At 38.8% G+C, this 27,618-nt stretch overlaps 1 protein-coding gene and 1 long non-coding RNA gene across 3 annotated transcripts in view; one reads left to right on the forward strand and one right to left on the reverse strand.

Annotated features, from left to right (window-relative positions):
* LOC127128129 (protoporphyrinogen oxidase 2) overlaps positions 1 to 16,690 on the forward strand; it is a 35,992-nt gene extending 19,302 nt beyond the window's left edge. The window contains exons 11-18 of the mRNA XM_051057375.1: positions 4,582 to 4,714; positions 4,857 to 5,024; positions 14,732 to 14,806; positions 15,387 to 15,510; positions 15,598 to 15,706; positions 15,998 to 16,072; positions 16,172 to 16,278; positions 16,427 to 16,690. Of these exons, the coding sequence (XP_050913332.1) occupies positions 4,582 to 4,714; positions 4,857 to 5,024; positions 14,732 to 14,806; positions 15,387 to 15,510; positions 15,598 to 15,706; positions 15,998 to 16,072; positions 16,172 to 16,278; positions 16,427 to 16,536 (901 nt within the window). The 3' untranslated portion in view covers positions 16,537 to 16,690. The remainder of the gene's footprint in view (positions 1 to 4,581; positions 4,715 to 4,856; positions 5,025 to 14,731; positions 14,807 to 15,386; positions 15,511 to 15,597; positions 15,707 to 15,997; positions 16,073 to 16,171; positions 16,279 to 16,426) is intronic.
* A 3,034-nt stretch (positions 16,691 to 19,724) lies between these two features.
* On the reverse strand, positions 19,725 to 21,581 carry LOC127128130 (uncharacterized). 2 transcript variants are annotated; one of them, XR_007805697.1, is made up of 2 exons: positions 20,346 to 21,581; positions 19,725 to 20,193 (listed from the first exon to the last, which is right to left on the reverse strand). It is a non-coding gene; the product is annotated as an uncharacterized LOC127128130 (long non-coding RNA). The 2 variants fall into 2 exon arrangements; XR_007805696.1 differs by having other exon boundaries at positions 20,321 to 21,581.
* Between the last annotated feature and the right edge of the window lie 6,037 nt (positions 21,582 to 27,618).

Raw genomic sequence — 27,618 nt, forward strand, 5'->3', positions numbered from 1 at the left:
TCGAAGGCGACTCTGATTGTTGCCAAGAGATGCAAAGGCAACAGTGTCACCTGGTGTCAGAGCAACAATAGATGGAGGGAAACAGGACCAAACGTATGAGGTGTAGACAAGCGCAACAGTTGTTCACTAACTGCATCATAGTTAGGAACGGTAGTACCTGATAAAATCTGATTACGAACGAACTCGAGTTCTGGTGGTAGTCCTTTAAGTGCCATGACCATGAAAAATTTACTCTGTTGTTCGGAATGAGCTGTTACATCTTTTGCATAAGGCATGAGGGTCGCGTAACTCACTTTCAAGGCATCAAGCTTACTTAGATAGGCTTGCATATCCATATTTTGCAACTTCAGTGTGTCGAGTTTGAGGATGACACTGTATAGACAATGAACGTCGTTGGAGAACTTTCTTAGCCTTTTTCCAAACCTCATTGCAAGTGGAGAAAACTTGATACCACGCTTGGAGGTTAGGTGAAATGCAAAACCATAACACAGTACACAGAGAGACATCCGTTTTCTTCCATTTAGCGAGTTTGGCGGCGACAATATCAACCAATTTTGTGGTTAGGTGATCTTCATATCCCTGACCATGAAACCACATATCGGCAACACGAGCCCATATGTTGCAGTTGGTTGATCCGATTAGTTTTTCACATGGGATAAGCGGAACTTTAGTAAACCAGACGGAATCAACGTCTCTCATGGCTTAAAGAAACAAAACCAGGGTTGTTTGTACTGGAGCACAAATTTCCGAGAGTCGATATGAAAAACGGAGACCGGATCTGTGACCGATGGAGAGAGCCGAGTGGGGCGGCCAGGAAAAACGGGCGGATCAGGCAGCGGACGCGCGATCACGTGCTAGTTGGAGGCCGCACATGAAGCCCACGCACGGGAACAGTGATGGCGCGTGAAGTTGCGGCGGGGGAAAGTGCGATGGCTGGATCAGAGGGAGGCGAGTCGGATGGTGGGGTCAGTTTTCCGAAACGTCGCCAGAAGGTTGTCGGAACAGTTACGGCAGTAGCGGCAGCAAGGTGGTTTTATCTCAAAATTTTGAGAGGTGAGAGACAAACCGGACTGATGACACGATTTTGCAATTTTTTTTTCTCACCGGAAGACAGTGGGTTAACCGGGTAAAGCACGACGAAGAGATGCCTCTTAGTAGGCTCTAGATAACATATTGAATTAGGAGAGACTAAAAGACATTTAGGTTAAATCGTATGTCTAAATAGCACTACAGAAGATCTATTATATAGGAAAAAAGTACAACTCATACTATTAATTACTTAGTTATTTTATTCTATTATAGAGTACACTAAGGAATATTCTAGAAAATATTCTCTTTCTATATATACATATATATACATATCAACATAAACAAAATAAGAGTTAATAATGGGAATCCAAACACTCATTTATTCCATAAGTGAATGAAAACAACGAAAACAAAGCTTGTTCAAAATTAACAGAAGGGAAACGCACAAATTAAGCAACATTACAAGGAGAAAATCTAACGTCTTTTTATTCTAACCCTAAACTCATCCACCATGTATCTGCATAATTTGATGAAGTCATAAATCTCCTTGTGGGGCCTGAGCACCTCCATCATGGCTTCTGCTACCTTCAAGCTTCTAGGTATCTCATCAATCAAGTCATTTGACAATATGGCTAGCTTCATAAATTCTTTCCTATGTTGGTCTGACTTCCTTTTGAGCTCCAGCATGATGCCTTTGTCTTCTTCAATGGTTTTCGACATGGCTTGGTTCTGGTTCTCCATGTCCCCCACTCCCTTATCTCTTCGTATGCTTTATCCAGGAGATCCATTTGTCTTTTGACTTCTTCGTATGCCTCTCTCCACTCAGACCGACGTATAGAGAGTAATCTTTCAGCTTCCCTCATTCGACGTTGTTCATCTAAGGACTGAGCTTTAACTTCCTGAAGGGCAGTGACCAGACTTTGGACTTCTGCTTCCAGACCTTGGGTGCGGGCTTCAAACCCTTCCCTCATCCAAATCTCCTTCCATTCGTCGCTTTGACGCCAAGCTTTATCTAACTCTCTCTTGTGTGTCTTGAACTGACGACCTCAAGCTCAATGTATACTCGTTCTTTCTCGTCTTCCTCCTTTCTAGCTACTTCCTTGCTCTTCTCAAGTTGTTCCAGAGCTTGATCGAGGTCTCTACTTAGAGTGCTCTTCTCACACGAAACTTGGTAAAGTTTCCTTCTAGTTCTTCCTTTTCCCTTCTAAGTTGAAGGATAGTTGCGTTAAGTGCTTCCACTTCTTCCATGGAAACCATGACTGATTCGGGGGCCCTTATTACAACTAGGCGTTCGAGAGTAAAGGACAATTTCAATTTGCGTACCCTTTCCTTAATCCACTCAGCATAAGGTATGGCAGACTCATCTCTAGGCCTTTTTAGGCTGCTTCTTCCTCGATTGATATTTTTCCAGACGTGAATACCTTTCAAAAGAGTTGGATCTTCCGTGGTTGTATTCTGCAAGATAAAACCTTCCCAGGTACCTATGAGAGATACATTCGGGAAGTTTCCACAACTCATAATCATATCATCACGGTGAAGGATTTGAGGATATCATATGATATTTTTGTCCGTGAGTGAAACCAAATATTGGGCCCACTTACGTCCATTCACGATTTCAACGGTAGACATATCCTGTGCTATGTGGGAGATAAACCATTTGTAAAGCAGAGGAGCACAACATAGCATTGTACCCCCCCTTCTTTACATACCTTTGATGAAAGGTATAATACACGTCTGCAAGAAGTGCGTGTGTAGGATCCTCGTCCCCAATTTTCACAGCTAAGAATACATTTACTGCTATTAGGTCCAAGAAATTTTCTTCACTAGGGAACAAAATCAACCCAAAGATAAGAAGCACCATGATGGTGTCCAAGGAATCCCAATTATTGGAGGTTGCAAAGTTCATAGCCTTCTCTTCTAGGTAGTCCTTAGGAAACCCTCTGAAATCTCCACGAACCTTTAAGTTGATCTTTAAGTCATAAGCATAGATATCAAGATAATTAACCATTTCTTCTAGTGTGGGGGTATACCCCACCATCTTGAAAGGACCACTTGTAGGCTTGGAAGACCTCGTGATTTTGCTGAATTCCTCAATAGTGGGAGCTATCTGAAAATTCTGGAACTAGAAGCATCTCAATGTAGGATCGTAAAATTGTGCCAAAGCTGTTATGGCATCCTTCTGCACTAGGATATTCAGGAAATCTAAGACCTTTCCATACTCGTAAGTGATGGATTCCTTCGGTTTCTAGTCAGTCCCATGATGTAGGCCTTCAGATTCTCTGTATTTGATTCCCTTAGCTTAATTTGGAGAGTTTTCCTTTTGTTGGATTCCATATTTCCCTTAGAATGCTTAGCATTATTTGATTAAGATTCCCTGTAATGAGTAGATGAAAAAAAACATTTTAATGATATGATTCTCTTAGAGTTAAGGATAGATAGGTTATGATATCATGAAAAATATGACCTAGTTAAGGAAGTCTTCCTACGACTCACTGGTTCTATATTTACACTATCCTATCCCTTCAGATGTAGGTTGGGCCTAACTCAATCCTACAAAACTGGTTTGTAGGATGAGAATTGCCCCCACTTATAAATACACGTTCAGGTCATAGATTGTCCGATGTGGGACTCTTAACAATAATAAATTATGATCATGGATTTCCCTGTAGTTTTTTCCTTTTAGTTGATCTATTTATATGTTATATCTTCTTTTTGAATAAATCAAGAGTTTGCTTTTGATATATTTTGAAAGTGCCCGTGTTAAAAGTTTTTAGTTATAATTGAATCGTGGTTGTGATGTTTGTCTTCCGAGCTACTTCAAATAGATAATTTTGTTTTCACGTAGTATTAAACTTTGGTACTTGGGCTTATGCCCTCAAATAGAGTCTTGTCCTGATTATTTGCAACAACTTTAACCTACTGGAAGCCACTGAATCCAAAACATAGCAACAACAGTCCTATCCCATTGCATGATTAGGTAGAAAGTCACCCTTAAAATATTTGAGCATTCTGCATATTTTAGTCTTACGGCGGCAAGCAATTAAAATTTGAGTATGGGAGCTGTAGAAGAGTCTCTTCGGTACCAGACATTGACATACAAGCTGAACTGATATGAATATGAAAATACACTTAATAACGGGAGGGAAAATCTCTGTTACAGGCTCAAACTAGTAAACGGAAAACAGAAGAATAACCCCTATTCTGAGAAAGGATCAACTTCTATTCTCAATTAATATCCCAAATTACGCACTTATTCCTCTTCTCATTTTCCCCTACACTGATCACCACCTCTCCTCTTATATAGAAAATGAACATATCTCTCCCTCCACTATCTAATTGCCACGTGTACTTTTGTTTTTCCTCCGTCTCTTCTCAAACGAATTTATTCCCCTCCCTCTCTCTTCTCAACCAAATAGTTTCATCCTCATTTTTGGGCTTATAGAGTATTCTTCTCTAATATCCATGAATTACGGGCCACTAAGAGTCTCCCTAGGAGTGTAAGATATAATTTGCTTTTTTAGTTTCTTGCTTACTATATGGTGGATGTTTCAGGTTTGGCTCCATTATATCAGGGGCTTTACAATCCAGCTTATTTGGCAAAAGGAACAAAACTGGAGAAACTAAAGATGCATCAAGAAAAAACAAGCACCAGCGTGGTTCATTTTCTTTTCATGGTGGGATGCAGGTATTGAATCATTGTGCAAATATTTCTCCTTCTAGGAAACCTTATCCTGTGCCTGATTAGAGCCATTCACCATTTGAATACTGTGTTAATCTTGTTAATACATATCTTTCATCTCATTTGTTTAACTGTGTATCCAGCACAGACACTGACTGATACATTGTGCAAAGAGATTGGCAAAGATGACCTTACATTAAATGCAAAGGTTTTGACACTAGCTTACAGTCATGATGGAAGTTCCTCATCGGAAAACTGGTCAATTACTTGTACTTCTAACAAAAAAACTCAAGATGTTGATGCAGTAATTATGACGGTTAGTATGGTTTCACTTCTTTTTCCGTTTTGTTCTTTCCCTGAATACTGCAAATTATGCATGAAAATGTTAATATGACCAACAAGCGAACATAATTCAGGGAAAGGTCTGGCTTGTACATGTTCAGATCCAAATAAATTATAAAGACCCAACATAACAAAAACCATGCATTGTTGTTACAATTGCTCTTTTCTTGACGGTTGAAAAAATAATAAAATAAAATAACAGCTCTCTCTAACCGGCTTACAAAAAGTTGGATCAAAATTCAAATAAACAAATGTATTTTTTCCTTGAGTTTGGGTTTACCCAAGGCATAAAAAGAGAGAATATGTTACAATTGGTATTTAAAAAATTCTCTCTTTTTTCATGTCTTGGACAAACTCTCTCTTTCACACATTTCAATAATTAATTACTATTGGTATTTGCAGCAATCTTCACTGAGAATATGTTACACCTATACTAAAACCCGAGGTTGTCATACTTGAGAGTCTTGGCCCACTCAAAGATACTATGTAAACTCGAAAGAGTTGATCTAATATTAAAAATAATAGTAAAAGACCCATATTTATGACTTATATAGAATATAATATTGTTAAAATAATAATACTTCAACAATGCAGCTCCATTGAATTAGGAGACTAAGAGACATTTGAATAAACCTTGTGTCTTGAAAAGTACTACGGAGACTTTATTTTATATAGAGAGATTATAACTAATTACATGATATAGTCGATGTGGGACTATTCGATATACAAATATTCTTAATATTATATTTACAAATATCAACACTCCCCCTCAAGCTTGAGCATATAAGTCAAATGCACCAAGCTTGTTACATATATAATTAGTTCTAGGGCTTCGCAGAGATTTTGTAAACACGTCTACCAATTGATCATTAGAGTTGACAAAGTTTGTGACGATGTCACCTGATTCGATTTTCTCTCTGACAAAGTGACAGTCTATCTCAATATGTTTGGTCCTCTCATGGAAGACTGGATTTGAAGCAATGTGCAATGCGGCTTGATTATCACAAATAAGTGTCATTGGTCTTACTTCTTCAATTTGAAGTTCCTTGAGCAACTGTTTTAACCAAATAAGTTCACATGTTGTCATTGCCATGGCCCTATTATACTCTGCCTCGACGCTTGATCTTGCAACTACGTTTTGTTTCTTACTTTTCCAGGATATAAGGTAACCTCCAACAAGTACACAATACCCAAAGGTGGATCGTCTATCAATGGGTGACCCTGCCCAATCAGCATCGGAGTATCCAACTATCTGAGTATGTCTTTTATTTTCATACACTAGACCTTTTCCTGGAGCACGTTTGATGTATCTCAGAATCCGGATAACAGCATCCATGTGTTCCTGACAAGGGGAGTTTAAGAACTGACTTACCACATTAACTGCAAAAAAAATGTCTGGACGAGTGACTGTGAGATAATTCAACTTTCCAACCAATCTTCTATACCTTCCTGAGTCAGACAGAGACTCCCCCTGATTGGGTAGTAGTTTGACACCTGGATCCATAGGAGTATCAACTGGTGTAACATTCAACAAACCTATTTCTTCCAAAATATCCATAGCATATTTCCGTTGAGAAATCACCAAACCATCTATAGATTGGGCTATCTCAATACCCAAGAAATAACGAAGTTTACCAAGATCTTTTGTCTGAAATTGATTTGAGAGATGTTGCTTTAACTGGAGTATACTCTGCTGATCACTACCAGTTATGACAATATCATCTACATACACAATAAGATAAATACACCCTTGGACTGAGTGACGATAAAAAACAGAATGGTCAGCTTCACTACGGACCATACCAAACTGTTGTACTATAGTGCTGAATCTGCCGAACCAAACTCTCGGAGATTGCTTAAGACCATAAAGAGACCTGTGTAACCTATACACCATATTCGATGACTCCCCCTGAGCAACAAATCCAGGTGGTTGCTCCATATATACTTCCTCTTCCAGATCACCATGTAAAAAAACATTTTTGATGTCAAGTTGATGAAGAGGCCAATGTCGAATGGCTGCAATGGCTAGAAGAAGTCTAACAGATGCCATCTTGGCTACAGGCGAGAAGGTATCACTATAATCCAATCCAAAAATCTGAGTGTATCCTTTGGCTACCAAGCGAGCTTTAAATCGATCAATCTTACCATATGGACCAACCTTCACTGTATAAAGCCAACGACAACCAACTAAAGATTTCCCATGGGGTAGAGGAACCAGTTCCCAGGTACCACTGCTTTGAAGAGCACACATTTCATCAATCATTGCTTGCCTCCACTCAGGGTGAGATAATGTTTCACATGGAGTTTTAGGAATAGAAACAAAAGACAAAGAAGACAAACAAGTATACTGCAAAGGGGAAAGACGATGATAACATAAATCAATATAATGTGGAGAAGGATTTTGTGTTTGACGTATACCTTTTCGAAGGGCAATCGGAAGATCAGACTCAGGTTGCAGGATCATATCCGGTGATGGCGGAGGCGTCGGAGGAGAGTCTGCAATGCCCTCAGGGACAGGTATGACCTCAGGGACAGGGACGACAGGCGTTGGGTGACGATGCTGATATGTTTGAAGTGGTCGAGAAGTGGGTGGGTCAGGAGCCCTAGACTGATGGGGGATAGTGGTAGGCGGGACATTAATAACTGCCGGAAAAGGTGTGGGAGTACTTTCTTGTATTAGAGATGCTTTTGTATAGAGTTTGTTATAGGGTTTATATTATGTGTTATCACAAAGTATAGCTGTATTAGAATTTGTTAGTGCTGTACAACTGACATAGAATTTGTTAGTGCCTAGCTTATCAATTCCTTATATATATGGATCCTCTGTACTATGCATTCTTGAGAAATACAATAACATAATTTCTTCTTTTCTCCTTGCTTATCCTCTTAACATGGTATCTTGAGCTTTTTTTTTCTTTCTCGATCTCAACGCTTCCATGGCGTCACCGTTCAGCACTGATGGTGCTTTCCCTTCATCTCATGTGAAACTTTCACATCTCATCTCCGTCAAATTAGATGAGAAAAAATTTAAACAATGGAAACAACAGATTGAAGGCGTGATTCGTGGTCATCGTCTTCAACGGTTCGTTACGGTACCGTGCGTTCCACCGCGTCTTCTTCCCGGTGCCGATCCAGTCACCGGCGGTCCTAATCCTGACTATCTTGATTGGGAACAACAGAATGCGCTTATTTGCACCTGGTTGCTCTCCACTATTTCCGACTCTCTTCTTCCCAAACTCGTCGACTGCACCTACTCATGGCAAGTTTGGTCGGAGATTCACCGCTACTTCAATACTCTGCTTACCACCAAAGCGCGACAGTTGCGATCTGATCTTCGCAATCTGAGAAAAGGTTTGCGCTCCATCACTGACTTCGTTGTTCATGTTCGTGACATCAGCGAAGCGTTGGTGTCCATCGGAGATCCAGTTCCTCTCTGTAATCTTATTGAGGTAGTTCTTGATGCTCTTCCTGAGGACTACGATCCTATTGTTGTTGCGATCAACAGTAAAGACGACTTGTGTTCTCTTGATGAACTTGAGTCCAGTCTCCTTGCGCATGAATCGCGACTTGAGAAGAATCGCAAGGTTGTGATCACTGAACCGATATCTGTTAATATGGCTCAAGCTCCACCATCTTCAGTGTCGCACTTCTGGTTCTCGTGGAGGTAGACATGGTCGCGGTGGTGGTCGTTATGGTCGCGGTGGTGGTCGTTTGGAAAGGTTCCTTGTCAGATTTGCCATAAACCTGGACACGATGCCTCCGTGTGCTATCACCGTTACACTTACTCTGGAGCACCTGCTTACTCAGCTCCACGAGCTCCCTTCAATCCTTACACATTGGCTCCACGTCCCTCATTTCATCCATCCTTTGGATATCCTCCCACTCCACGGCCAACACCACCCAGGCAGCAGCAACCACAAGCTTTTCTAGCAGGATTTGACCATAGTTTTAACAATCAGTGGTGGTACCCTGATTCAGGTGCGTCTCATCATGTTACTCCTGATGCTTCAAATGTGTCTGATGCTTCCTCCTTGTCTGGTGCAGAACAGGTGTTTATGGGAAATGGTCAAGGTTTGTTTATCAATTCTATAGGCTCTATGAAGTTTCCTTTGTCTAATTATTCCAATTCATCCCTAATCCTAAACAATCTCTTGCTTGTGCCACATATCACCAAAAATCTTATGAGTGTCAGTAAATTTGCACAAGACAATCACGTTTTCTTTGAGTTTCATCCTCAATTTTGTCTTGTAAAATCGCAGGATTCTTCTAAAGTTCTTCTTAGTGGCACTGTTGGAGCTGATGGACTCTACAGATTTGTCAATCTTTCCTCACCTTCCTCCTCTACTCCATCTCAGTCCAGGTCTCAGTTCAAGTCTTTTAGTTCTAGCCTTAGCTCTTGTAATAGACTTAGCTTAAACTCTAATTTCTCTTGTAATACAGTTGCCACTTGCAACTGGTTTCCCTCTTGTAATTCTGGCTCTTATATAAATAAAAGTATTCCTAATTCTCTCAGTACATTGAATCCTATTGTTAATGTCTCTCACTCTAATCCTTCTAACATAGCTCATTCAATGACCTGCCATTCCCCTATTGCCACTAGCAAGTATGCTCTATGGCATACAAGACTTGGGCACCCTCATCATTATGTTCTTATAGAAATTCTTAAGGCCTGCAATATTCCTATCCCTCACAAACCTTCCCTTGATTTATGTTCTGCCTGCTGTCTTGGCAAATCACACAGACTCCCTTCATCTCTGTCCACTACAGTTTATCATAACCCATTTGAACTTGTTGTGTGTGATCTATGAGGTCCTGCACCCATTCTTTCCTAAGGTAGCTACTCCTACTTTCTCACATGTGTTGATGCACACTCTAGATTTGTATGGGTGTTTCCTCTTAGGCTGAAATCTGATACTCTCACCCAATTCCTTCACTTCAAATCTATGGTAGAACTCCAGTTTAATTGCAAGATCAAAACTGTTCAAAGTGATGGTGGTGGTGAATTCAAACCCCTCACTAAGCACCTCACTGAATTGGGCATCATTCACAGGTTTACTTGTCCCTACACTCACCATCAAAATGGTATAGTTGAAAGAAAACATCGTCATATAGTTGAAACAGGTCTAGCCTTGCTTGCTCATTCCAATATGCCTCTCAAGTATTGGAATCATGCATTTGTCACTGCAGCTTATCTTATCAATAGGCTGCCTAGTCCTTCTCTCCCAAACAAGTCTCCCTATTTCAAATTGATGCATCAGTCACCAGATTACTCTAGCCTCCGTGTGTTTGGGTGCGCTTGCTTCCCTTTTCTTCGTCCATACAACTCTCACAAGTGTGTATTTTTAGGTTATTCAACTGTGCATAAAGGCTATAAGTGTTTGGCTGCAGATGGTCACATCTATATCTCTAAAGATGTGATGTTTCATGAGTCAAAATTTCCATATCCTACCCTGTTTTCCACCTCCCATATTCCTTCTAGTTCCTCCCCTAGCACTCCCTCTAGTGCTTCCTCAGCCATGTCCTGGTTTCCCTCCCCTACTGTCCATCATATCCCTCCCTTAAATCATGACAGTCCTACTGCTCCTCCTTCAACCAGTCCTTCCTCACCCGTTAATTCTGCAAACTCTTCCTCTAATGGACAGTCTATGAATGCTTCTGTAAATACTCCAGCCACTACTGCTGCTAATTCTAATGTTTCCACTTCTGTAGCCTCATCACAACCTAGTTCACCCTCCCCTAATGCTATCTTTTCTGATCTTGCAGAAGCAAGTGCAATCTCTCCCTCTTCATTACCTCCCTCTAATTCTTCTGCTAGTCCTGCTTCCATCTCTCCTATTCTCCATCCTCAAAATGTTCACTCTATGCAAACTAGAGCTAAGAGTGGTATTGTTAAACCTAGGCTTAATCCTACTCTTCTTCTCACTCATATGGAGCCTACATCTATTAAACAAGCCTTGACTATCCCACACTGGCGATGAGTATCATGCTCTTTTGAAGAATCACACCTGGACATTGGTGTCTCCATCTGATTCAAAAAGGCCCATTGGCTGCAAATGGGTCTTTAGGGTTAAGGAGAACCCTGATGGATCTATTAATAAATACAAGGCAAGACTGGTTGCCAAAGGATTCCATCAACAGGATGGCAGCGATTTTACTGAGACTTTCTCTCCGGTTGTTAAACCTGTAACAGTTAGAACAGTCCTCACACTTGCTGTTACTAATCAATGGTCAATTAAGCAGATTGATGTTAACAATGCATTCCTCAATGGTGTGCTTGAGGAAGAAATATACATGATTCAGCCCCCTGGGTTTGAAGCTGCTGATAGGTCTTTGGTTTGCAGGTTGAATAAAGCATTGTATGGGCTAAAACAGGCCCCCAGGGCCTGGTTTGACAGACTTGAAGGTTCTCTGGTGCAACATGGTTTCAAGGCAAGTAAATGTGATCCCAGTTTGTTCTTCTTCCATACTGACAGTTTAACCATTATGATTTTGGTTTATGTGGATGATATAATCATCACTGGAAACTCTCCATCCTTTATTGCCAGCCTAGTCAAGGGCCTCAAGTCTAACATATAGACATTATTCACTCGCAGGCCATTAAACATACTCTTCTTATCATCATTATGTACAATTTTGCAACAATCTTTTGAAAAAGATACATTGTATCCTTTGTCACATAATTGACTGATGCTAAGTAGATTGTGTTTAAGACCTTCGACAAGCAATACATCAGAAATAGTAGTGGAAGAAGGGTTACCTACACTGCATTTACCTAGTATTGCTCCACGGTTGTTGTCACCATAGGTTACATATCCTTTCTTCTTAGTCACGAAGTCAATGAGGAGTGATATGTCTCCTGACATGTGCCTTGAGCATCCACTGTCGAGAACCCATCTTCTCTCGGTGGTCTCGAGGCATTGTACCTATGGAAATGCAATTAACACGAGAAGGTACCCAATGGCTTATTGGGTCCTGAATGGTGAGTAACGAAATGGTTGCATTTGGGCCGCCATTGATAAATGCCTTTAGGAACTAAGAATCTCCTAAATCTGCATTTAGCAATGGAGTGGCCTTTCTTGCAACAATAAAGACAAGAGAAATTTACATTTTGATTGCCTTTGCTAAGTTTGGTCTTTAGGTTTCTTACTTCACCTTGCCAAATATAACAAGTATCACACCCAAAGTTTATTATCCTATTTTTAAGGTCCTCACAACCTGCTTTTGTGCTTTCTACAATAGAAGTTTTGAGTGCCTCAAGTTTCCTTTCGGATTCTCGAATTTTTTGTTCCAAATGGATAAAAATTTGGTTATTTGAGGCAAGCCTTTTAAAGGCCTCTTTAGCTTCACAGTGTAAAGTATCAAATGCAGCTTGTAATTCATGATGAGACATACTAGAGGATTTTTCATATTTAGCATGTCGTACCTGTTTCTTTTTGTTCTTTTGATGAGCAGAGAGGCATATGTGATTCCAATTAGTCTAGTACAATATTTTTCATATTTTTCATATTTTTCATATTTAGCATATACTAGAGTAAGTGATTCCAATTAGTCTAGTACAATATTTTATTGTACTTTGGATTCAGAAACAGAGTTTTAACTTCTTACTCAATTAATATCAAGGTTTGATAAAAGTGCTTATACAAAAATCACTTATTTTTAAGCCAAAAAACAAATATGCTGAAAAATAGAGAAGACAAAGATTTGATGAGGCAGTTCCCCCGTCGTCCTCAATTCGGGGTACGTCTGCCCTCAATTCTAAAACTAGAATTGAGATTGCTTTAATAGATGAGCATAGAAAAGGATATGATAGGTGATATGTTGCATTTGTTTTGTAGAGGTGGAATCGACAATGCCGATTCATCCATGGTGGTAATTTGTCATCATCGAAACCTATGATCGTATGTTGTATGACAGTTTGCCCTTACAAAATTTGGCACCAACTTATGTAGTTTGGAAAGACTGAGATGACCTAACTGATCATGGATAGTGAGTGGAGAATCTTTGGCTGAGCATGTCCGAGATGACACTAAGAGGTAATAAAGGCCTTGAGACTCACATCCGACACCAATCGTCCGTCCCGAACTCCGATCCTGCAGGATAACATTATTATTAGTGAAGGTGACACTACAATCAAGAGAACGAGTTAAACAACTGACTGAAAGTAAATTAAATGGACAATGAGACGCACCAGAATCAAGGACCCAAGATCCAAGAGAAGATGATTGAGAGAGACAAGCAGATGAATTACCAGTGTGAGCTACCGAAGCAGTAGAATCTAAGTTCTGATAATTCTAATACCACCGGAGGAAATCATCGTAGTTTGGCGTAAAGTTATGAGAAGTAGCCATGAGTATCGGATCTGAAACAATTGTCCTATGGAGAGTGGAGCGATGGAAAAATTGTCGGGATCGACCGTTGGACGTGCTGTCACGTGCGGAGGTTTCTGCCGATGAAAAGTGAGAAGCAAAACCAGAGTGGTGACACGGTTTGTAAAAAAATTCTCACCGGAAGACGGGTCAACCGGGTAAAGTACGACGAAGAAAGAATTGTCTCTTAGCAGACTCTAGATACCATGTTGAATTAGGAGACTAAGGGACATTTGAATAAACCGTGTGTCTTGAAAAGCATTACGGAGACTTTATTTTATATAGAGATATTATAACTAATTACATTATACCGTCGATGTGGGACTATTCGATATACAAATATTCTTAATATTATATTTACAAATATCATCAAGATTAACATTCTTTAGAAAATTTCAAGACAAAAATCAGGGTTATTAAAAAGTATGCTTGGATAAGTAAATTTTTAAATAGGTAGCTTTATAAGATCAAAAAGAAATTGTGAAAAAGGAAAGAGAGTGATAAAGAAACAACAAAGTCATATTGAGGCATAATAGTTTCCCTTCGCAACAACAGCTAATTTGACCTGATTGTCTAATGATTTTTTCTTATCACTTGCTTTATTTTTTACCTAAATAAACACAAACAACATATTTGATCCACAACCAAAATAATACTAAACGCTTAAGTTGCATAATAGTTTCCCTTCGCAACAACAGCTAATTTGACCTGATTGTCTAATGATTTTTTCTTATCACTTGCTTTATTTTTTACCTAAATAAACACAAACAACATATTTGATCCACAACCAAAATAATACTAAACGCTTAAGTTTGCATTTAAGAGCAAAATATATTGTAGCACATATAATGAAACCAAATACCAAATAAAATTGACAAAATATATTTTAAGTTCAAACCAATATAGAATTGTAGACCTGTAAACTCCCTAGGAAAATTGAGAGCTTATCAGTTTTAGTGAAGTTTACATGAGTTTTCCAAAAACAGAGCTTATATGTGCTAACCAGTTTTTGGGACCTAAGTCATAAACTTGTTACAACCATGAATCTCTATTAATGGAGACCTGGGTCAAAGTTTCATTGCTGCATTTTAAAATCTGCCTAGTCTCTAACAGCTACACTGACTTTTATGCATTATTATTGAAGCAAGAAAAAAAAAACAAAGATTGCATTATTCTGCTTTATTTTTTCATGTAGTGCGTTATGAGCCTTTCGTTGACTTGGTTTTCAGGTTTTATTTCCATGCAGAGTAATATTCTCGTCTTGCATTGTTAATTTCTACTGCTGATAACTTTTGATGTTTTTTTGATGACACAGGCTCCTCTAGGTAATGTCAAAGACATCCAGATCACAAAAAAGGGAACCCCTTTCTCACTTAATTTTCTTCCCCAGGTATACAATTTTCAGCCTGACCTTGATTTCAATTGATTTCCTTCAAAATTTATTTGATTACATTTATTATGAGATTTCATCTCATGTGTTGGGAGTGTTTTTCATTAGGGAGCATTGAACATTATGAGACTTCTTCTTTTAGAGCAACACCTTTGTGAGAGACACACCACATATTCGCCAAACACCTTTAGGTAATAGGTGGGTTAGTTCTCTCACTTATAAATGCTCAAGTCTCCACATTTTCAACCAATGTGAGATTATTACCCACACTACTCACACTTGCTACATTCTCAATATCATGCCCCTCTTATACAATTACTACTTGTTAAGTGTTATCAAATGGCGGCACCATGACCGCAATGGCGGATATACATGACGGTTTTTGGGCTCGCCGCAATAATAAATATCTGCCGATATTACGGTTTTTTCCACCATAATCCGCTATAACGGCACCATAAAGCGGCCGTTATGGTGGGATTTTGGCTCTCCGCCATCCGCAATCGACAACACTAGTAAGGATAATAAAAAATGCTATAGCCTAGTTCCTGTTTTTTTTTAACAGAATCAACAACTATTGTAGGTGACCTATTTGCCACTCTCGGTCTTAATTACCACCTTTAAAAAAGAGAATGTGAAGAGACCTCTGGAGGGATTTGGAGTTCTGGTTCCTTCAAAAGAGCAACAAAATGGTTTTAGAACCCTCGGTAATGCTTCCATAAGTCAATTGCTTAAGAAAACTAAAATAGGTCAAACTGTTTCTGCCATAACTGCTGACTTATTTTGCACAACAGGTACACTTTTTTCCTCTATGATGTTTCCAGATCGAGCACCCAGTGATGTGCACCTCTATACCACCTTCATAGGCGGAACTCGAAATAGGGAACTTGCTCAAGCTTCAACGTACCTATATTGTTATATATACTCTTGTTCTAATCAATATTACGTGTCTATTGTCTTCTCCATGCTTGTCGATTGTAACTCTCATCTAACTAATTTTTATCTATGAAATCAAACAAATAGTTTAGTAAAATTCTACCTAAGTAGATTACATATGAATGGTAATAGGCATATTGGAGTGACAATAGACACTCTCAAAAACCATTCTATGCTGTCACTCTCTTTTTTCCCTGTCTTTTGTTTCCTTTTCACTATCACCTTTTCGTTACTAATTTGCTCATTTACTTACTGCAGTGATGAACTTAAGAAAATTGTCACTTCTGACCTGAGAAAGCTGTTGGGAGTAGAGGGGGAGCCCACATTCGTCAAGTATGTCATCAATTTATTTTCAAAACTTTCTCTACTTTTATACTTTTTTTTTTTGATTACATACTTTTATACTTTTCTAATGCTACTACTCATTTACAGCCATTTCTACTGGAGGAAAGGCTTTCCTTTATATGGCCATAACTACGGGTCAGTTCTTGAAGCAATTGACAGGATGGAAAAAGATCTTCCTGGATTTTTCTATGCAGGTAAGTTCTTATGCAATGGTTCAAATACAAATAAAGCTTTGACCCGTGGTTATAGAGTACTAACATCTCACTCTGTTATTGAGCATATATACAAACATTAATTAAATTATAAATATTTATGTTAGTAATGAATGATGAAATTTTGTAGGTAACCACAGAGGTGGACTTTCAGTTGGTAGAGCAATTGCCTCGGGGTGCAAAGCAGCTGATCTTGTAATTTCCTACCTCAACAATGCTTCAGACAACAGTGTCTCATAAATGATCATATAGATGTAGGAACCGCACGCTTTCTGTTTACTAGGTTTCTTTGTTTCAGCATCCGTAAACAATGTCATAGAAGTACATCTAAAACAAAGTCTAATGGTGTTTCTTTTCTTTCAATTTTTGTAATTTTAATAAAATTGTTTTTCTATTTTGCTTCTTAAGTATTATAGATTTTAATATTTTATCCAAATATAGTAAAAGTCCATTTTAAAACTTTTTTAGAAGGTTTGTATTAGACAAACTCTCAATCATCTATCTATAACAAGTTTGTTTGAACTTGGCAAACACATCTTTTGTGTGTCCAACTATAGGATGAGCCATGGGCATAGTTGAAGTTCTTTATTTAATACCAATTGATACAAAGAGTAAACAATTAAAGTGTTCCTTGATTTTGAAAGACGTTTCCAATTTGTTTCTTTGAGACTGAATATTTCAATTTAGTCACCAATAAAGTAAAATGTTTCTCAATCTTGTCTTTTTGTTGATGTTAGTTAAATTTGAAGTGGACATCCAAATTTAATGTGAATTAGCTCAATGAAGAGAATGCTCCAAGTGTAAGCGTCTGGGTTCGAATTCCACATTTTCTATTTTATTAGTTTTGAATTTGAAAATAGCCACAAAAGAAGTTATCGGGATGAGTCGCAAAACAATTCGCTCTTTTTAAGACGTTTCACATCATTATCCAAAATCATGCAAAACAGTTGAATTATTGCGTCGCTTCCAGGATAAAATAGTTCAGTTCTGTATTGTGCGATTACTACTTGCACAATAGATAATGAGTTTAGAATACACCCTCTGATGGTACAAAGGCCATTCGAACATGGTATAAATACCACTTGTATCTGATATAATGACCTATCGTAATAATTTTTTAGATCTACAGAAACTCCAATAATTCTCCAAAGAAAATTCAATAATGGTCATTTGATCACTCAAAATGATTTCTCAAACAAAGAGACTCAAATAATTCTCTAAAGAGAATAAAAAATTATACTTGATTATTTGTCAACTCAAACGAGGAGAAATTAACATAATTCTCTGAAGAGAATTCAAGAAAGTACTCGGACACTTCAATGAATAGAAAGAAAGGGGAAGAAGTTGACGTTTCGACAATTCGAAAAACATAGAGTTATGATAGCGAGGAAGGAAAAACTCAACAAAAGGAGTCTTTGTTGTGTTTTGGCATGAAATAGAGATTTTTCTAATATAATGAAGTGAGTTAACTAAGATACCTCACCTAAACAATATGAGACTAATGAGTTTTTTCAACTAACACACAATGTGGAATTTAAGAAACATTTTCAAATTCATCTCCATATATTTGAATATTGACATAATATTCCAACAATCCCCCACTTGAATTAAAAAAAAAGTTTCAGAAGTAACGTCAAACGTTTCTAAGATTGTGCATATTCAAATGTGTCAACGACTTGAACCTTTGCGTAGCAAGTATGATTCCGATTCAACAAGAGTGACACAAATGTCTTGAACTCTATCTCAGACATCAAAGTCGCATACAACCTTTTTTATGGTGTATTCTAATAGTCCATGTTTTAATGGTCTTGCACGTGTATCCCGATTTAGTGAAGGCCATAGGAATTTTGCCTCAAAATTCCATTGGAACCGATCTAAGTTCCACAATCACATATGTGAGTATATCAAGAGTATTCCTGTAGCTTAGGTACTCATTCATATTATTTCATTAAGAGTTTCTATTATCTCATCCTCTTATTGCTTCAAGATTCATGCTTCTCTTACTTATACTAGCATGATCACCTCATATCACTCACAACTTGTTATTACCCATTAAACCTATTTCTTGGGATCTTCAGTCATTTAGGTTGGGTTACCATCAACTCATTTCTCTATAGGCATTATTAGTTCAATCTTATTGGATGTATTATAGGCTTTCTCTCTAGCTAATCCTTTAGTCAAATGATCTGCTAAATTTTCATAATTGCGTACATGATCCACTTTTACAACCTTTTTTCAGATACAATCTTTAACAGTGTTGTGTTTCCTTTTTATACTAACGGTTCTCAATTTTTACAATAGTCGCAGTACTATCGCAGTGGATCAACACAACTGGCATAGATTTTACCATAAAAGGGATCTTAGCTAGCAATCATCTAAACCAACTTGCTTCTTCACTAGTAGTTACTAATGCTATCATCTCAGACTCCATCGTAGGCTGAGCAAGGATAATTTGTTTCTTTGATTTCCAAGATAAAACTTCTCCAGCTATATTGAATACATAGCCACTAGTTACTTTAGAATCATTTGATAAGGTATTCCAATCTACATCATTGTATGCTTCAAGTATAACCGAAAATCTCTAATAAAGCAAAATGAGATTCAAGTCTTTTTAAGGTATCAAATGACTCGCTCAATAGTCTGTCAATGCTCATTACTCGGTTGACTAGTAAACCTACACAACAATCCTACGACATATGCATTGTCGAGTCTAGTACAATCAATGGGATACTGTCATACCCCAAAATTTGCCCTCATTTTCGTTTTTTCATCTGATTGTAATTTGATAACTATTTAACCTAATTCATGCTCACTCATGTGCATTCATTCATTCATGATTAACATCTGCTAACAGGTATCATGGATTCAGGGTTTATGGTTGATAAAACCAGGGTCGAATTGAAGTTTATGGCATTGCACATCATATGGGTTGAAATCCTGATTCATGACTTTGATAGTCAAAGATCTTGTGTACAAACTGTTGTTTGGTCGATGTTCACCTGAATTGATTCATGGCATTGACATAAGTCGTTGGTTCAGGATGTTGTGGTCCATATTCGTTTGTTCATAAGAAAATACGCATTTTTATCTGTGTTGACTTTTTGGTCAACCAGTTGACCAAAGTCAACCATCAATCTCTGAATTTTCAATCATGTGATCCGTAATCATTCCATCAATTTCGAATTAATTCAGGAAGTTTGGGTGAATTTTAAAGGTTCAAATTGAATTTTAAAAAGCTTGATCCTTGAGATTCAAATCAACTTTTGAGAATTATTTTGATTTCATAACCATTTCATCATTTTCTTTAGCCGATTAAATTTTAGAAAAATATTGTTTTTGACTACCAAATTAATTTTGACATTTCTTTTGTTATTAAAATTTCTTGATTTTATTAGTGGACCATTTATCCATTTATCCAATAAACTAAATTAATCCAATTCACTAAGTCCATTTGCATATCCACATGTCCAAATCTTTATCCAATAAGTCCATACAAGCCAAATGAAAAAGGCTGCCATCAACAACAGAAAACGCAGTACGAACTGCAGACTACAACTAAACGTGAAAGAGCTAAAAATCTGTCATCTAAGCCATACAAAGCTGAAACACACCATCTGGAAACGACGACAAAACTCAATTCTACACATCAGCTGCACAACGCAGCTACAAACGCAAGGCAACAAGCTATTTCCAAAAACCCCACTGCCAAATAAAACGCTACACAAAGCCAACAGGGGAAGCTGTTACGGCACCGTCAACCATAAGCTGCAACGTCAACCATAAGCTGCAACTTACACTGAATCCATGCACCAAAACAACACAAAAAGTGCAGCTAGAGAAACGCAATCCCAAAGCTTCTGGTCATAAGTGCAAGCCATGAAAGCCAATCCAAACGCGCTGCATAAAAAGCAAGACCAAAACGGAAATGTAAAATGAGAACGAAAATTCTGCATAAAATCAAAATTAATAATCTGGCATACAAATATAACAGTTTTTCGATCAGAAAGTTAACTACAAAATGAACCTCATCTCTAACTGAAAATGCTAACCGAATTTGGATTCAGTTTCTAACGGAATCATAGACTCTCTCATCACTATATATATTCATTCACACTTCAGAGGCGAGGGGGGATCTGAGTTTCATCATACAAATTTTTCATTCCATTCTTTTCCACCGGCTTCAACTGCTTCACCGTTAACAAAACCATTTCATTCTCCCTTCGTCTCCTTCAACCTCAATTCTTCAGCCACCGTCAACATCGCTTCAACCTCAACTTTTCACTTCAATCCTCAGATATCTTCACCCTTCACACTACGATCTCCATTTTCTGCAGAACCGCTCCACCATCCCACTCCACTTCATCACATTCCATTCTTCATCACCTTCAATCCAATATCACTCTTCAATCATCTAACAGAATTCACAATGAAAAACAACAAAACGTGCCATACAATGACTTAACAGAGATAAAAAACCTCATCCAAGAACAAAAACTCAACAAGCCAATTCAGAACTTATCAAAGAAGAGGAGAAATAGAATATAGCGGAAGAACAAGATTCGAACAAAAAGCGTAAACGGCAACAGAAAAATACGAACAAAATCCCAAAACAGAATGGAAGAAGAAAACAGATAGTAACAGAAGGAGAAGAAGAAAGCATAAAGTGAAGGAGATTAGAACGCGAGCGACACACCGATCTTGGAGAAGGATCCATCTCCGATTTGTTGCGTAATTCCGCCTTCAACCTTCATCGCCACACAACGATCGGTTCAAACGGATTCATCATCCTTCAACGCGACAATGTTTCGAATGGATTCAGACTCTTCCTCGCACATCAACAAAAACTTTGCTCTCTTCATCTCAATCAATCGAGGCGAACGTGTGGGAACTCGTATTCATTTCCATCTCCATATAAATCACGAATTCGGTACGATTCCGCCCTTCAATCGCTTCTATTTTAGGCGAATTTCTTGGTTTAGCTTTCGGTTTTTGACATTGACTGTGGACGCTTGCTCTAATCGTCTCCCTGATTCTTCGTAAGAAGTCGGAGATGCACTAGTGGTGAGTCGCGTTTCCATTATCTTCTTGGTGTATGTCATTTCGGTCGACGGCGGCTACCGGTTTGAATCGTACACTTCAGGGAGAATTTGCCTTCTTGCTTGAACTAAGCTTGGGGAGTTTGGATCGTTGGTGGTGTGGAAGATTTGGGCCCGAGGCCCATTCACTTCACTATCTACACTTATCCCAGGCCCATCCCCTCATTTTCAGTTTCTTGGTTTCTTGGTTTTGTTAATTAGCTTTAGACTTAATCTTGATTAGAAATAATTTTAGGATTAGAAATAGTATTAAGAATTTATGAGTAATTAGAAATATCATTAGAGGTTGATTTAGAATTAAGATTAAATAACAATTTTAGAATTCTAGAGTTTAAGTAGGAACATTAAATTTAGGTTAAAATAGAAATTTTAGAGATATTAAATTTAGTTTAGAATTTGATTGTGTTAATTAGGATTTTCATAAATAGAAATTTAATTATGTATTAACCATAAAATGGAAAGGACAATTTTATCCCTAGTGTTAGAAATAGGCTAATTTTGTATGCTCCCCCTAGTTGTAGGACTTATAGAATATTCTAATTGGTCGATTAACATAGATTGTCGCATATTCGTTGCTAGCTAGTATTTCTTGTGTGATTAATTTTGGTTCTAATGCATGTTTAGATAGAGCTTAGATTTTAGAATTAATTTTTGCTTGAATGACTTTATTTTCCGCACTCCCTTGTACTTTACATGTACCCCCTCCCCTTTCTGATATACGCATTTACTTGCTTTCTTTTATTTCTTGTTAGCTACTCCTTAGGCATTAGGAACGTTCACCCATTTAAAATCGATAATCAAATCCTTGATTCAACGTCAAACAGTCTTTTCAAATCAATCAATAAGCAAACCCTTGATCCAACGTCAAGCGCTCTTTTTCCAAATCAAATTCAAAAACACAATAAATGGTGATTAGGGTCGTACGTCACGAGCCTTAAGCGATAAAGAAGGGATGGGACTGGAGCTTTCCTACACTCATTCTGAATGCTTCGAACACAAGACGTTTGACTTGGTAGTTTGAGGTATTCACCTTTATCCATAGTCTTTAGTGCAATCCAAAATCAATAACGCTTTCTTCAAAACTTAAAAACAACTCAACGCATTCAAACCTTTTGTTTGAGCCTTAGGGCGACACAATCGAAAATCCTTCTTCAAGGTAATAAAATCAACAAAACAAATCAAACAATTTCAAACCCACGAACTACGAAGGCTCTGATTTCTCACTTCAACAAGTGGGCATACGTAGGCACAAGGATCCATTCCTTGGCGAGCACACTAATTTAAAATCTACCTCCACTTCGCATACCTTTGGCAAGCAAACATTCGATAAACAATACACACGTAAGCATAAATATCCTAGATGGTTCCCATGGAGTACCATGGATGTGAGGGATGCTAATACCTTCCCCTTGCATAACCGACTTCCGAACCTGTTCGTGGTTGCGATGACCATATTTTGGGGTTTTCTCGATATTTTCCCTTTCCTTTGGAATAAATAAAAACCGATGGCGACTCTGTATTTTTCGTGTAGCGACAGCTGGCGACTCTACTGGGGAAACCTCCATAAGCAAGTCAAGCCTAATGCGGTTCCACGATTCAATGGTAGTGATGGATATTACTTTGATTGCAAGTAACCTTGTGGGAAAGACTCTCTACCCGAGTATAGAGTGTCAACTTGAGATAGGAGAGGTTGAGTAGTATGGGCCACCGAGAAGCTTTTCTCGTAAGGGTCGATACTTGAACCTCGCTTAGAGTAGATTCTTTTGAAGACGTTGACGACCGTAAGCTTTTGGCGTAAGCGATCAATGTCTTCATTAGGATCCATGACTCTAAGGACCTTTGTAGAACATTAAACCTATGGCCTATTAAGATTGATGGTCGCGTAGTGTGGGTCCCCGAGAAGCTTTTCTCGCATGGGTCGGCACGAAGATCTCACTCAAAGTAGATCTTCTTGATGGAGTTGTCGACCGGTAAGCTTTTGCCGTAAGCGGCAAACAGTCAAGGAGGTCCGTGACTTTGAGACCCTTGTCTAGAACCCAATGTCGATGGTCGCGCAGTGCGGGTCCCCGAGAAGCTTTTCTCGTGTGGGTCGGTACGAATATCTCACCCAGAAGAGGCTCATTTGAGGGAGTTGACGACCGGCAAGCTTTTGCCGTAAGCGCCAAGCAGCCAAATGAATCAATGACTTTGGGGTCCCTATCTAAAACCCTAGATCATACCTAGTAAGATCCCTGATATGGAACGCAGCCAATGTTATTCCTTCATCCGTACCTCGAACTTTTGAATCTATGCGCCTGAATGCCGTCCATTCATTCATTCATCCATTCATACATCAAAGTGAAAAATTCGCATGCATCCATGCATCATTTTTCATATCATTTTCCAAACCATAACAAAAACAAGCTCATCCATCCTTTGTCCATAACCCGTAGTTGATTTCCCGACACTCATATTGGACTTGAAAGATCATGGAGCAAAATCAGTTTGCGTCAAAGGCGGATGTTGATGTGATAAAGAATTAGTTGGACCAACTTGTGGAAGCTATGTCAGCCTTGGTAAGGAGAGATGAAAATGTTCAACGGACGGTAAGAACTGAGAATGGCATTCCACCTCAAGTAAACAATCTTACTCAAACTCAGCCGGTGCAGATCCCTATCGAAGACCAGGTTATACAAGAGCATCCCATTGTCTGAGACATACACTCCTCTTGTTATGCTATTGAGTATCATAGTTTTGCATTTTCTACGCAAAATTCCCAAGGGGTAGTCCCAGTGATGAAAACCAAGGATCCATGACATGTGAAGGTTGCTGAAAGATTTCAGGTGTTAGAAGAGAAGCTTAAAGCCATAGAAGGGCATGATGCTTTCGGTTTGAATGCTTCAGACATGTGTTTAGTGCCTGGCCTGATAATGCCTCCAAAGTTCAAGACACCTAATTTCAAAAAGTACAAAGAGGATAGCTCTCCAAAACAACATTTGGTGATGTTTTGAAGAAAAATGACTTCCTATGCTCACAATGATAAGCTGATGATTCACTGTTTTCAGGACAATCTCAGTGGAGCATCACTGAATTGGTACATGCAGCTAGAAAAGTGCCACATCCAATCATGGTTAGACCTGGCTAACGCCTTTTTGAAGCAATACAATTACAATTTGGACATGGCTCCCAGCCGGATGCAGTTGCAAGGTTTATCTCAGGAAAGCAACGAATCCTTCAGAGGATATGCCCAAAGATTGAGAGACTTAGCTACTCAAGGTCAACCACCACTTCTGGAGAAAGAATTGGTTGACTTATTCATGGATACCTTGCAAGGTCCGTACTATGAAAAGATGATAGGTAGTACTGCACCTGATTTTTCTCACTTGGTGTCGGCAGGAATACGTATCGAGAGCATGCTCAAAAGCAGAAAGATCCAAGACGTCTCGAACATCCAGGCTAGTGAGTATGAACCCCTTGGCAGTTCCCAAGAGCAAGAGGAGATGGAAATTAACACAATCTGGGAAGCTCCACAAGCTCCATATCAGGCGCCATTCCCTCCACAAGGTCAATACCCTCCTGAAAATAGAGGATCTCCGTGGAATCAACGACAAGCTCCGCATCAGCAGCGTCAACACACTCGACAAAGGCCAAGGAAGCCAGTAAGGCATTTTGATCCACTTCCAATGTCGTATAGTCAAGTACTGCGTATTTGAGCAAAGATAGATTGATAGTACCGAAGGAACTGCGTCCAGTGATTCCACCATACCCACCAGGCTTTGATGTCAACGCCCGATGTGACTTCCATGCTGGGGCACATGGGCATTCAACTGAAGATTGTAAAGTGCTGAAAAGCCAGGTGCAAAAGTTGCTTGACTCCAAGATGTTCTCATTTGCGCCTCGAGGTCTTCAAATCAACAACAATCCTTCGCCTAGTCATGAAGGTCCATCAGTGCATGTTATTCCTCATATTGGTCTCGACGAGCAACTATGAGGAAGACCAACCCGACAACAAAGCGAAAGAGGAAAGTCTGGTTCCCCAACACTGGCAATCCTCGGATCACATCATTACTTTGCATTTGTAGTTTCTTTGCTGTTAAGTGCTACTTGCTTTTAAAGATTGTTGTTTATAAATGGTGGTATTAAAATGAGCATGCATGTTTTAAACGAATCCATTCGTATTCACTCATATTTTCTCATTTATTTACAAAAAAATCGCAAAAAAAATCTTTCCATTCGCTTTATTAAACTGTTGTTTAGCAAGTATTGGAGGGAGGATGACCAAAACAAGATACCCATAATTGCTGATTGTATGCTTTCAGATAAAACCTTACTGATGATGTACAGGCATTGTTTCAAATCCCCAAACACTGGAGAGATAAGGAGTTAATCCCTAGTTAACCACTTCGAGCCTAGAAGTAGGTGTTTCTTTCGGATCTAAAAACCCTTACGCTTAACCTGGGGCAGGGTAATGTTTAGTTGATTCGACTATGCATTCGGATTACAAGACGAAATATCCCGTCTAGGGATCAATCACATGATATTCTTTGCACACGTACCAAAGTGTAGAATCCAAAAGCTATGATGGTGGTTCTTCAACAACCAATGACTTGGCAGTCACACCCCTTTAACAAAAAAAATCGAAAAAAAGGAAAAAGCAAAAACCCGCTAAGTCGGACCCCCAAAGGAGTGACTCAGGCAAAAATTAGGGAAAAAAACAAAAACAAAGAAATCAAAAAGAGGTCGTTAAATCCTTAATCAAGGCAAAGCAAAATAAGGTGACCACCATATAAGGAATCCAAAGGTCACTGACATCCGTGGAAAATAAGGTGACTGCCATTTCAAGCGAACCTTGAATCATCATCTTCATTCTTACACTGTCAAACTCTCTTAAAGGAAGAATGCATATGCTAAAATTAACTGAACGTAGGATTGGAGGACATCACGAAGAAGGGGTGGGTTAAAATCAAATTTGAGCCTTGTATCCTTTGTTTCAATAACCGTGAATCAGACCACGTTACAACCCTAAAAAGATCTAATTGAAGCAAGGTTTATTCTGAAAAGCATACTACAACAAGGTTGCGTAAACCGACTCCTAGATGTTTTGCTAATCTTTTGTGTTGATATCATGTTTTCAATGCATTTTTCACATTAGCCAAATCAGCATTGTGATTGGACTAATGGTCCATTCGTCACTTGTCACTACATCATCTCAAATAAATGATTCTTTTTTCAAAAACTTGCATGGATGTAACATTAAAATTACCATTGTTAAATGAACAATTTTAACTGCAAGTCAGTGCTTGACATCAAGGAGATTCCAAAGATCAGTTAGAGAGGAGCTTGAACATTCGCTAAGTCTATCTCGAATCAGGACCGTTTCGTGACCCTATGGATAAGGGGAATGGCATCCAACGATTGTGTTGACCTAAGAGTTGGATAGTCCAAAGCAAATCTCCAAGCATCGGTTGATCAAGGAGACAAGTCGTCAATACCCAGTTAATCAGGGGAAATTCCCTCAAGGGCTCAGGAAAGAGCAGACCCATGCAGATTCACAAACTGGGGCAAATCATCTCAGACCACGTTATGGTATAATTCCTCCCAAGGTTTCCTTTCGAGGAAGATTCCTTTGAATACCCTATAGACTGGGGCAGAGCAAGAGCATGATCATTGTATGTTGATTACGTCGCTGCACTCATGCAATCATCTACAAGCTGTCATGGCATATCAAGAAAAGAAGTGAAAATTCTCTTGGGAACAAAGATGCAGATTCAATTGAGGATCAAACTTGGGGCACCAAGAGCATCCGCGTCTATCCTCCGATCATGGCATCTTCAAATATCGAGTGTCGGGAAGTCGAATCCTTTCCCAAACCACAAGTCCAATCCATATTGGCAACTACCAATAAACCTAAGTCCATTTTGTTGGCACCATCACAAATTCAAATCCAATCCATATTGGTACCCGAAACATGTCACCTTCAGAAAAGGGAGACCAATAAAAAAAACAATCACCAGCTCGCATTCCCGAATGCATTGCATACAACATACATGCATAACTTTCCTGCCGAGGTAGGAAGTTCCATATCAAAAAGCTCTCTCACCGAGACGAAAAGATTGCATCAGATTAACATGCATCATATGCATACAAAACCAAGCATTTCCCATCAACCCTTTGATGGTGACTATCTACCATCAACCCTTTGACGATGTCATCAACCCTTTGACGATGTCATCAACCCTTTGATGAT

The sequence above is a fragment of the Lathyrus oleraceus genome, chromosome 3, assembly GCF_024323335.1.
Source record: "Lathyrus oleraceus cultivar Zhongwan6 chromosome 3, CAAS_Psat_ZW6_1.0, whole genome shotgun sequence".
Taxonomy (NCBI): Eukaryota; Viridiplantae; Streptophyta; class Magnoliopsida; order Fabales; family Fabaceae; genus Lathyrus; species Lathyrus oleraceus.